The 12,735-nt window shown below is 38.5% G+C and overlaps 1 protein-coding gene across 3 annotated transcripts in view; it reads left to right on the plus strand.

The window, feature by feature from the left end:
• MTHFD1L (methylenetetrahydrofolate dehydrogenase (NADP+ dependent) 1 like) overlaps positions 1-12,735 on the plus strand; it is a 1,409,858-nt gene that overhangs the window by 91,633 nt on the left and 1,305,490 nt on the right. For all 3 annotated transcript variants that reach the window (XM_085612491.1, XM_085612490.1, XM_085612492.1), the window contains exons 3-4: positions 1,746-1,796; positions 8,600-8,653. In XM_085612491.1, coding sequence (XP_085468617.1) covers positions 1,746-1,796; positions 8,600-8,653 — 105 coding nt within the window. The remainder of the gene's footprint in view (positions 1-1,745; positions 1,797-8,599; positions 8,654-12,735) is intronic.

Below are 12,735 nucleotides of genomic sequence, written 5' to 3' on the forward strand. Positions count from 1 at the left end.
TTCCACCTTGTAATGTTTACGTTAAACCACTGGCAGTCTTGATAAGAGCTTTTGGGTTCGATCTTCCGTCTTATGCTGATGACACCCAAATCATGGTAGCTATGACCTCATCTGACAATAGTACGGGTGTGAAATTCTACAACTGTATGGCAGCAATTGGAAACTGGATGAACCTAAACGGCTTGAAATTGAACTCTGGAAAAAGAGAGGTCATCTTTTTTGGAAATAACCCCAAACTCTGGTCCCCTGCCTGCTGGCCAGAAGAACTGGGTACCTTGCCTTCCCCAGTTAGCAATGTAAGGAGTTTGGGACAGGCAATAGACAACAGACCAACATGTGGACAGCCGGTCAATGCAATCCTGTCCACCTTAAGGATGCTTAAAAAGATTCTCCCTTTCATTCCTTTGAATGCTCAAAAATGGTGTTAACTGCACTAGTTCTATCTAAGATAGACTATTGCAATGGCCTGTACCAAAACATGCAACATCAACATCCCACGAGGTTGCAGGGCTCACAGAATGCTGCCGCCAGGTCATTGGCAGGCATTCCAAAACACAAACCCGTCTTGCAAACCATCAGTAAGCTCCACTGGCTCCCTGTCAGGCAGCGTATCAGATTTAAAGCACGTTGCTTTGCCTACACATCTCTCCATGGCATAGGCCCAGACTATTTAAAAACTTCCTTTAAATGGTACGCCCCAGGGAGAAACCGTCCAACTGGTGCTCTTAAACTCGTGGTCCCCAGGTTTAGATGGACCAATTGGGTAGGAAGAAGTTTTCTTACCTCGACCGCAAAAGAATGGAACCAACTCCCTCTTCATATCAGAATTAAACCTAACCTACTAGCTTTCAGGAAGGAATTAAAAACCTGGCTATTCTCTAGTTAAGGATGATTCAATGCTTCTCCCACACTGAGCTAGCGCCTTGACAACTCCAGGTATTTGTTGCGCTTTAAAATTCACTTTAACATTTAGCTAAACAAAGTGCAATATCGCTATTGAAAGCGTTGGTATCTTCCCCCTAGTTAGCTGTGTATAGCTAATGCTAACCACTCCCCAATTTATCACTTTTTATAGGTTTTCTTAAAGATCATTCAAGTGAGAAAACCGTGACAGAAGCCAAAACTCTGCATTTTTCTTATGAGAACAAAAAAAGACTATCAAAAAGATACAAAGAATAAAAACATCTAAATCCTGAGCTAGTCCTTTGTCGTTCCTGGTCCAGCAGTGACGGACATTAAGTGTGCCTAAATTCATAGCAGTCGAAAAAGCAATCTAGAGCCATGCACTACACGGTTAAAGAAAAAGGCAGCAAGTGAATCTGCATGACCGCAGCTATTTCAACGCATTTTTGTGCAATTTCTCAGTACTCGGACAAACGAATAGTCCTTTGGACAAGACATCCTATGCAACTGCCTACCCTGCAGTAGCATAATTCCTAAATATGCCCCTTTCTAGACACCCAGCTACCTAATGTGTCTATAAAATCAGTTTCTCCAGCATTCCATGCTCCATAATGCCCATAGACCTTTTCCTTGACATTTTAATACGTTCTGATTGAGGCATGTGGTATCACAAGTTGCCAAGAGAGCATGTCCTGGTCTGTCTTATCCCTGTTATAAATTAATCCTCTAAAAGGACAAGTTTAATAGCTAGCAATCAACATTATCAATGAAACACTTTTAAATTCAGTTACAATTCAGACTTTGTTGCCCCATCATAACTTTTGTCTTGTCTTCTGTTTAAGGCCACTGATGAAGACTTGATGTTGGAAACCACCAAAAACTTTGCAGAAGAGGTAAGGGTTGAATGTTTCTTGATATTGACAGTGACAGCATTTTAACATTTTCTGTATGTAAAAGTGATTTATTAATCTAGCCATGTTAACCCAGTATTGCATAATTTAACTGCTGCTGATCTAAGACGCTGGTTCTTTGTGAAATCCCAAAAGTGCATTTTGATATGGGTAGACCAATGTCTACACAAACTGAGATTTTGAATAGTCAATAACAAAGAATGGGCAGTCTTAAAATAATGACATGAAAAATACCAAAATAAAGAGGAGGGCTTTGTTACTCGAAGTGCCACAGGCACGCACCGGAGTTTTTGCTTTTTGTTTTTACATTTTTTTTGTTTGATTATTTATTTGCATCCTTGTGCACTATGTTCTTGTAGAAGGAGCTGCAGACACTCATGTGGCACCTTTCTCTCATATGGTTTGTGCGGAACTCATTTTACGCCTATATGAATCCCAAAGACTTAGTTCTCATTTTCATGGAGCGCGTTATCCTATGCAAATGAGGCAGCATCATCTCCCGCACTGTATTATTGATGCGAGTGCAGTGGCAAATAGTTCATCCGAAGGCATACTGATTGTGCCCTACTTCATATGTTGCACACAATGTGCACCTCTCAAGGATCCCCCCCCACCAGCTATTCTTCCATGGCAAGGTAAAAGAGAAGAAAAGGCACAGCCTTTCCATATGTATTAACTGTGTATGCATAGGTTCAGAAGTTCCGTTTTTATTCACATTTGAGATGTTTTGAGGTTCAATTCACTAAGTCAGGCAAGATCACATACAGTATTGTTATGTACTCTTACATGTCTTTGTGAATTGTCCCCATAAAACAACAGAATGTGAATAAAATGGAAAATTCTTAGTCTTATTCTTGTACAACTAGAACAAATGGAAAGGTTGAACCTGTTTTTTCACTTTGATTATCGGCGATCCACTTTTCACAATGAGGTCTCACAAATGCATTTTGGCATACGTAACGTGAAAAAAGTGTTACTGGGTACAGTACTGAATTCCAGGTGCGTAATAGTTATCAGTGAGCATTATATCCTATATTTCGTTTTAAAGTCTGGCTTGCGAAGACCTACTTTGATGTTGAATGGCAGGTGACAGTCTTCATCTAATACAGTCTGCGTTTACTTCTGTTTTCCAGGTTGATTTCCGCTAAGGTTTTCTGATGCATGGATGTTCTATGAACAGTCGAAACAATATTTAATTCAGCATTCTGTGTTTGAATTATTTAGATTTCAGATTGCACACTGTGACAGTAACAGGTGCCTATGTTCAGAACAGTTGATAAAACACTTGAGATGCAATATAAATTGAACTAAAACACTTCATGAGAAGAACAAAGAAGTAAGGAAGGAAAGCGTGATTAGTACTGTAGAAAATCAGCATTTGCTGCAGTTGCCCTTGTATTTTTTTGTTTTTCTGGATCCCATTTTTGCTGGTGTTAGACCTTTGTGCACTTTACCCCTGCTAACCAGTTGGTACGTGCCTGTGCTCCCAATATTTAAACATGGCTAAATTGGCTTATTCGTAACTGACATGTCTAACTTTGCCCAGAAATCCCTAGTATATAATGTAGAAAATGCACCCAGGGCCTGGAAGTTAAATGCAATTTGTAGACTGTAGCACCTCTTGTGCCATCCACAGAGTGGGCTTACAAAACATACCTTTAGGCCTACCACCGTAACAGGACTGCCGCTGTGTAAAACCTGCAATGTGACTTGCAAAATAACAATTTTTGCAAACAAAGACCTCCCTTTTAAATATTAATATGTTCCCCTATATAGGCCTTGTATGCCACAAAGTAGGGTGCATTGTATTTAAAATTAGAAAATTAATGTCAATAAGTCCCTATAGTGACCATGCCCCAAAACCTATTTCCACTATGGTCGGCCTGACCGCCCTATGAAGAAAACCAGAGTACAGATTAAAGTATTAATTCTGTATCTCTGGATCGGGACCAGCTAGAAAACTAATTCACCCACTTTTGTATTAAAAGCCAAATTTATTAGTGACCTTGGATTTTTAATGTATATTTAGGAAAATTCATTTTTTAGAAAGTTACCTTTTCACTGCCTGAAGCTCCTGGAGGATGTTGTACATTAGCTCTCCAACAGCTCGATCTTTAATGAAGTGTGGAATTCCTTCCAGAAGCTACACAATAAACCACTTTGACAGGCCAACCTCAAAGGACAAGGATGACTCCTTGGAACTCAGCTGGACATTAAGGGTGGGGGCTGCTGCTCCTTATTTTGACAGATCAGTATCGCCTCCTGCCTGAAATACCAGTCTAGGTACTTTTGCACCCTTCAAAGGGATCTAACCGCACCAGACCACAATTATTTTGTATTCCCTCTCTAGTTTTGATGAAGGATCCTGCTCTGTCTTAGTCAATATCTCTCATGTTTTTGTTGTGGGTTCAGGGTGTGCCTCAAACTGGAATTTAGTGTTAGATGTGGGACGAAACTAGTAACTTCTATAATATACCCCCCTTTTTAGTGAGACTGGAGTGTTTGGCTATCTAGGAATTGCCCCAAAATATTGCTTTTGGCCCTGTTTGGAGTAAGACAAATAGGAACTACTGAAAATGTAGGCAGGCCAGGGCCTGAAACATTTACCCTATTGTTTAGGCAGTGCCTGGAAGTCACAACAACCCACTAGCCAGTGCTAACTATAAATGTGGAACGGCAAGGCACCCTCCAAGGAACTCTTTCTGGACCTGCGGAAGATCTGAAAAAACTAAAGTTCCATTCTGTGTTGGGACCTCTAACCACAAACGTATCCCTCAAAGTTGTATGTTGTACATTTGAAAAGCATATATAAGTAATTTTCTCTTGTACTCTTACACCTCTGTCATTCATTCTTTGCTAGTAATTAAATGGATTTTCTGTGCAATTCTTTTGAAGATTTTGTGTTCATTTTGTCTGTAGCTCAAGTTAGACTATTTTCTTTAAGAAGGTCAAAGTTTTTAACTGCAGGATCGTGTAAATTATCTTGCCTAATTATTTTTCCTAATGTGTATGTTTTGATCCAGAGTATTGTTACGCTGAACTACAAAGCTTGTAGATCATAGATCTGGAAATATGTCTGTGTCAAAGAGATTTTCTATTGGCATGTCTTTTAGTGCTGCAGAGAGAGACCAGCCAACGTTGTCCTATTGAACATTTGTACTTGTGGAGGCTTCAGTAGTTCTTTTTTAGTTGCGGCTTTTAGAACACACACCAATTGTTTTTTTCTTTAAACAATTTTCTTTTGAATCCATCATGTATCTGCCAGTCTTTTCTCTGTGAGACCATGTCAATGGAACAATTCGATGTAGCCCCAAGTTATTTTTCAATAACTTTGCAATAAATGTACCCTTAAAAATTGTGGTTTCTGGATTTAGAAATTTAAGTGAGAGCTTCTTTACTATGTATGCAGTCGTTAAATATTTTTCTAGTTTTTTAATGGTTTTGATAATGGCTGCATTTTGTAAAATTCAGAACACTGAGGTGTTGCACTAGTTTAAATAAAGGAAAAAATACAGACAGTCCAAAATATGAGCCACTTTCACTGATTTAAAGAGATTATTTCAGCCTCTTTTTTTTTTTTTTTTTTTTTTTTTTTTTTACTAAATATTACACATTATGTGCTACAAGGATCATCCATTAGATGATGTTTTTCAATGCCTCCTGACAACCCAACAAAAAATTCCAAACTAGTACGCATAAAATCTGCTAATGCATAGGAGAGGGTCAACGTTTGAATCTATCCTTTGCTGTGGTCCTTCGGCCAATTTACTGTACATAGCATTGATTATTTGCACTTGTGGTTAATTTCAGGGCCTGTAATGACTGGATTCTGTGACCAGCCATCAATTGGATATACTTTACTGTACACGTTCTGAGGTTATGGCACCAGCAGTGGTGTTTAGTAAGATCATGTTTGACACCAGGCAGTTATGAGGGACTATGCATAACTTTTTATTATGTCTAGTAGGGTACATCTAACATAAATTTGAACCAAGGCTGTACCTGGGGTGGAAGGGTTCTACAATTTGTAGGTATTTTCTGTCGTACCATAAAGTAAATTGGCGACTTAGGAAATTACAGAGCATGACTCATTTTTACCTCACCCTTCAACTTACCAGTTTCTGAAACTGGTTACACAGGTAATTGGTGGATATTGGTCTGCTTAAAATATCCAGTAAGAAAAAAATTGTCTATAACATGTTTGCAAAATAGAAATGGCAATTCAAAGTCCACTTCATTTTTCAGGAGTTGCGTAGTCCAAATGCAAAATAATCCTTCCATGGTTACAATCCCACAATCCTTTCAAATGATCCCCTATAATCGTCACAAGCTTCAGTTCGTGCCATTCAGTGTAAATAAGTCTACAAAAGTTATATTCCTTCCCACCAAAATGTTTCTTTCAAAATGTATAGTTTTTAGAAACTTTGTTGGGCTGAAAGTAGCAAATGCTCCCTCTCAATGCCCACTACAGCCAGTTTGCGATTCATAGGTATCGTGTAGCCTATAGTTGCATTCAATGTGTTGCATATTTTAGACAAGTACTGAGCTATCTTGGGGCAATCCCACGCCATCTATGTAAAATTTGATAATAAATTCAAAATCACTAAGGTTAATCTTTCTTTATAAATCTAAACTTTGGCAACTCGCAACAACCTACGAGTGGTTTAACACAATCATCTCACAAATTAGGGCTATCGTAGCTGAGATTGTATTGAGTCAGTTAAATGCCTATTGGTCTGCTTTTACTGTAATAATGTATTTGGTTTGTTGGTATCCAGAGAAAAGGTGTACCCTACAGTTTAGATCTGTCCATGCCCCCTCAGTTGTCTTTTATCATCTGATTTAAGGGACCTATTCTATTCACACCTTTTCGTAAGGGTACTAGTGCCTTGTTTCTTTGTGAAAATAAAGGAAATGCTGAATTACTCTCAGTTGGACAAATCAATGGGATGTATTGATTTGTATAATTTGTGATTAATCTTATTTGGACTAGGATTGATGCATTGGTTGGGATTAAACCAAATTCTAAGATCATCAATTATGCCCAATCGTGCCAAAAGTGAAGTGGGTTAATTGTAACCCCAACATTTGTAAACTGCAAGTAAAACATTTAAGGAGTAAATAAGTAATTGATTCCCATCATGAGCAATTTAGTGCAAATGATCAATTAATTTCGATTTTTGTGGTAATGCTTCATTTGTAGTCTTTTTATTTATATACATGTATTCCTTACCTGAAGCCATGCTTCTGGTGAAGGCTCCTCTACTCGTTTGTTAAGATTGGTGGAGGCAGTGTGAGTGGAAGCAGGCAGCAGTGTATTGGCTCCTCAGTCTTTGTGGTAGAATGTTGTTACTCACAATTACTTCTTTCTTAGTGGGACAATTCATTTGATATAATGCCTGTCCATTTCTTATCGAGAGCCTCCAATTAACCTCAACACTCAAGCTTAAAACTAAGCTTTAAGCTAAATGAATAATCCTAAATGGTGAATGAGTCTCACAACTACCTAAGTTGCATACCTAGCTTATCCCTCAACACAAAAGTATTAAAGTAAGTGGCTAAAACAAACCAGACGCCCCTACCTCCCAAACCACAGCTAAGCTTCAGTTGCTAGTTATAAGGGTTGACTACTAATATTTAAAAAAAAAAAAAACACTGAAGCCTAAGTCTTTAATTGAAGCAAATGATTTCCATGTGAAGAAAAATGAATTGCAATTATTGTAACAGCTATTTCTAGTCTTAATTGGCTGTTTTCTACCTGTTAAAGCTATTATCACTGGTCATGTATAGTGTGTGTGGTCCGCTAAAAGAGCACACGTTTGTGATTTAAAGCAAAAAGGTTGAAGTACAGGAGTTGTGTGCTGAAAAGAATGTACTTGACTTGAATGGATTAAAAAGGTGTAGCTAGAACTGAAATGATTTAGAGAAGTCTTTCTTTTCCTTTCAATTTCTGAGGACCCCAGCGTAAACATTATTGGAATCGAGAGACCCCCACGGAGTTATTACTGGACGCCAGGAATCTGGCCTAAGCGTTTTTGATGATTTAAACTGCAAAACAATACACAAATACAGAAACAAACATTCATCACACAAATACATAACTATTAAATACTTTATTTAATTCACAAGAAAATATAAAAGAAAACAAACATTTTAATAAGGTCGGAGTGTTTCTAAATTCAATTGATGCCACTTATCGTCCATACTGTATCCTGCTTGATGCTTTTGCACTGCCCCCACGAATCAATCGGAGAATATTAACTTTATTTTTAATCTCCAATTTCAAGTTCCTTCACATTTATAGAACGTTTTAAATGTTCAGTTGTACAATTTGCTTCTATATTCATATAAACTTAAACAATCTATGAATATTACTTAATCCTCTAAGCATTTGCGGACCCCTTGAGTAGGCTTCGCAGGCGCCTGTGGGTCCCCGGTTCACAGGTTTAGAACCACTGACTTAGAGCACTATAAATACACCCAAATCTTCAATGTTGGTATTATTGAGTTGCATGCTTTTAGTTTTAAGATGTATAAGAAGGTTCTTTTTGACTCTCAGACACATAATAACCTGTTTTAGTAGTCCATTCATGTTCTTCGGTGAACTCCTGTACTGTTGCTTTATGTAGCGGATGTGTGACACACAGCCCTCTGTGAGAAAACTGTACTTGGTTGGTTGACTTGTTGGGTAATTGACATGTTGGCTGATGAATGGTAAGATGGTTTGCTTTGAAAACTTCTATCAATAGTTTTCTGACTTCTGAACAGTTTTTTATTCTCCACAGATCGGTTTGAATATTATTCACATTTGTCTCTCCCAAGATAGCAGTGATGAAGAGGTAACCCATTTCTTCGTAAATGAAGCCGATTGTATTTTCTTGTTTGTGTCTCTCCATATCTACCTACTAGGTAAAATACTGTTAATCTTTGTTTTATATTTTATTTGACATTTCTACAGCCATTTGTAGCAGCCATGTGCTATGAAGCTTCCATGCTTTTTGTATTTATTTCTTTATTTTAATAAATGTTAAGTTTTAACTGCTGCTGATCATTTATTTGTTGCCATGGTGGTTTCCATGAAAACATTTCATTTTTCTGGTCTCTTGCTGTGTATATCTGTTTCACTAGCAGTCTCCTGTGAAAACCATCTCCTATTTACCTAAACTACAATTACATGTATTTTTAATTAAATTGGTAACCACATTAGCCAGCCTTTAATAATGCAGAACCCTAGATCCCCAAGAAGGATGCTAAATGACCGAACCCTTTCTTGTTACTTGGACACCATCAGAACAACAAAAGTTAACCCAGAGAGCGCTTTTGAGGGGTGATCTTATAAAGGTGCATATGAGTAGAAATGCAGTCACATGCCTTCAGTTATTTCTTGGGGTGGATGATGCCTCTCCCGTGAAAGTTCTACATGCAATGCAATGTGGAATGTAGTAATTGTGATGTAGTATGACTTGGGACATTACATGGGTCGAATGTGCTCTGTTGTTTTAGAGGCAATTAAGTCTTTGTGAATTGGGCTGATTGTGTTGGGTCTTAAAGATGGCGACCTCCATTAGCCAGGATAGAGTCTGGGACTATATCACATGTAGGCTGACCATGGGGACTTTACGCCACTTCCATGTCATAAAGCTGTAAAAGCTGCACCAATCATGCTACACAGGTGAGCCTGATTCCAGATGGTCTTCACTCTAGTGAATGGTACAGCATATACTGCTGACCACAGGTCACATCCAACTTTCCATGCCATTGGTGTACTTTCCTGCACCACATTCTAAGGCCTTACTTTAAAGTTAAATCTGTGCTTTGAGGATTTCCTTCTTTTACCATGTTCTATTTGTCAAAGCACATACACTGGTGCCTGGACAGCAGTGTCCTAGTGTGCAGAATTAAAAAACAGTGATACCATTTAGCATGAAATAAGGGTAACCATCCAAAAAGAGGTAGTTTCTCTCATAAACCAAGAGCCAAGCTGTACATTTGGCTTGAGTCAAACTCTGGTCTGCATTGACTTACTCGCTGTTAAATTATTGGAATTGAACAAAATAAGTGAAATCAGAATACTGAATCTCTCTAGTAGCTTGTATCAGAGAATAGGTGGGTTGCAGTCAAGTGAGTTTTCATCGCTATGTTCACTTTTAAGATGTTAGACCACTCAGACTCTTTAAGGTTAGTCATTTATGCAATATCAGCATGTAACTTGGAAATGTAGCCTAGCTTTCTAAGGCATCAGACTTGATTCTCTATAGAATCTAATAAAACTGTTGTTTGGAGCTTGAGCTTTGATGTTGAACCTCAACTGAAGAATAATCCCTCTAAAAGGCCACACCCTGTATATTTCTAATAGTCTGAAAAATATTGCTGCTGGCTATTTCTTAGACCTGTAAGCCATTCACCTGTGCGAAGTTCTGCTGTCTAAGGAAAGAGAGTTCACATCTGTGGGATACTGCTCCTGTTTTAAACTAAAAGCTGTTTTGTAATTTGTACTAATTTAACTTTATGTGCAACCTGCCAAGAGATATCAGACTGAGCCACACTGCACAGTGATGGCCCCCTCAGTCCTAACAATCACTACATCCAACACATTAAACATACCTAGCCAGTGCCTCAACATCGTTGAAAGTTGAAAATTTACCCCCCCCCCCCCCCCTCTCCATCACCCTTGGAGGAGAAGGGTCCAACAGTGAAGCCTGGGACCCAAAACACACTCCATTTGTGGCCTTCTAACTACCACATCATTCTATTTTTACCCTGCCCCTCCAATCTTACCATCCATTCCCTTGCCTAACTTCTTTCTTAACTTCTCAGTTATTCCCTCCTGCTCAAATGCTCCCACTATCGAGCTGTCTGCTGATTTACTGAGCAAAAAACGATTTAAATATCTTCCATCTGAGCTAGCTTTGAAACGAGGCTAAATTTTTGTTAGTGAAACATGGCTTGGAGAAAGCATTTCACTAGTAATTCACGGGGAAATCCTCTTCGGTAAAACCAAATCTGTACATAACCCTACCAAAGGAAAGCCTGGGGAAGATCTTCACAGAATCATTACAAACCACCACCTTTGAAGACATTTAGATAGATTGCAAATCACTGCTAGTTTGCTGCACAATCCTACCTACCTTAAGTGCATTTCTTCTGATGAACTGACAGCCCCTGAACAACTGAGCTTTCATTGATGCCTTCCTTGATGCCATCTTCCTAAACCATTCCAACCTATGCCTCCATTTGGTTCAATCAACCTCTACCCTACAGTTAAGACCGACTGTGGCAAATCCGGAAGCTCCTAACTTCTCACAGCCCTAGTTAACCTAGCAAGGAACTTCATAGGAACCTTTACGAAGTGCACTGTCCTGTCACAAAGATATCAGTCTCAAGATTCTTGTAACTCCATCGAAGACTACCTTGTGCCCAAGATGAAGAGGACCATGAAGAACGACAGACCTCTCTTGCTTCCATTAGGCAGTTCACAGCCTCTAAATTTTATGATCTAGTTAAGACTCATGAGCCTTGAGGCTTACCCTTCTATCCCTGACTGCTGCAAACCTTCACTTTAACCACTGCAACCCCAGCTATGGTGTATTGTCAACAATGTCATAACATCAGACACCCTGTACTGAGCTCCCCAGATATTCTGCAAATGACCCCTCATCACATACCATTTAGACCCAGCATACCTGGCTAGCTAATGTCTGAACTCAAATGGTGCATTGTTGTAGGTCTACTTTAGCCTCCAACCCCTTGTAGATAGTTTGGTTTTCGTAGATAGACCTTTCAGAAACTCACATGGTTATTTTGCATAGGTCCTCAATGGGTTTTGAGAGTGAAAGATTACTTATTGCAATTTATTTGAGTATTTATTATTCCGTAAATATAACCACAGTATAATATTAATTAGCACTGTAAAACTAGCACAGGTAAGCATTAGTAAGAAAATGACAAAATTTACAGAGCATGAATGGTATTGTCTTAGTATCTTGACTATAAACATGTTCTGACAAATGAGAGAAATGTGTTCAGCTCCACATTCCTCTACATTAGTGGCTTTACTGAGCACAGCAGCAGACAATGTTATCTGTTTTCATTTTTGGTTTCAGGTCTACATATCTGCAACAATAGTGACTGGTATGCATATATAGCGCTTATTGTCCCTGAGCGTTGAAGTGCTTTGTGGCGAGTAGCGCACTACTCCAGAACCAAAGATTACGTTTAATAGTTAGTAGATTAGTAATAAGTGTTTCTTTTTATTTCCTTGTGCATTAGTTGTTTTAGGTTTGTGCTCTTGATTTTTTTGTGTTTAGTAGTTTGAAGAAGGGCTAGAATGATGGGAATGGATTTAAAAGGGGCAGTAGTACGTTCTTTTTGTAAGTAGTGGTTGTGTGTGCCAGTTAGGTGGGTGTCATGGCTGAAAAACAGAGGGGAAGTTTGAGAAGGATGTTGGGAGTTCATAGTAATCAGAAAGGTTTGGGAGGAGTCAGAGAGGGAGGTGGAGTTTGAAGGGATTTGTTTAAATAACAAAACTAAAAGTAACATACATGCATACATACATACCAATGACACTTAATAAAGTGTTAGTGGCTGTAGTAAACCCCCAATATAAAAACCCATATGTACATAGAAGCACAATATTTACATGGTCTGATGCACACATTTATCTTGTGGTGAGATATGCAATTATTTTGTTTAGTTTGTTTAAAATAACTTCAATTAGCTTGCACATACATAAATATGCATCACACTTCAAAAAGATTTAGTAGTAGGCATGCATAAACCTCTCTAGGTATGTAAGTGTATGTACATAGAAGCAGCAATTTTGACATGTTATGATAAACACGCATCTTGTGGTGCAATATACATGTTCTCCTTATATAAACAGATCTGCTTATAGCAGTAAGCATAGTTCAATGTACAATGA

The sequence above is a fragment of the Triturus cristatus genome, chromosome 6 (genome assembly GCF_964204655.1).
Source record: "Triturus cristatus chromosome 6, aTriCri1.1, whole genome shotgun sequence".
Lineage (NCBI taxonomy): Eukaryota > Metazoa > Chordata > Amphibia > Caudata > Salamandridae > Triturus > Triturus cristatus.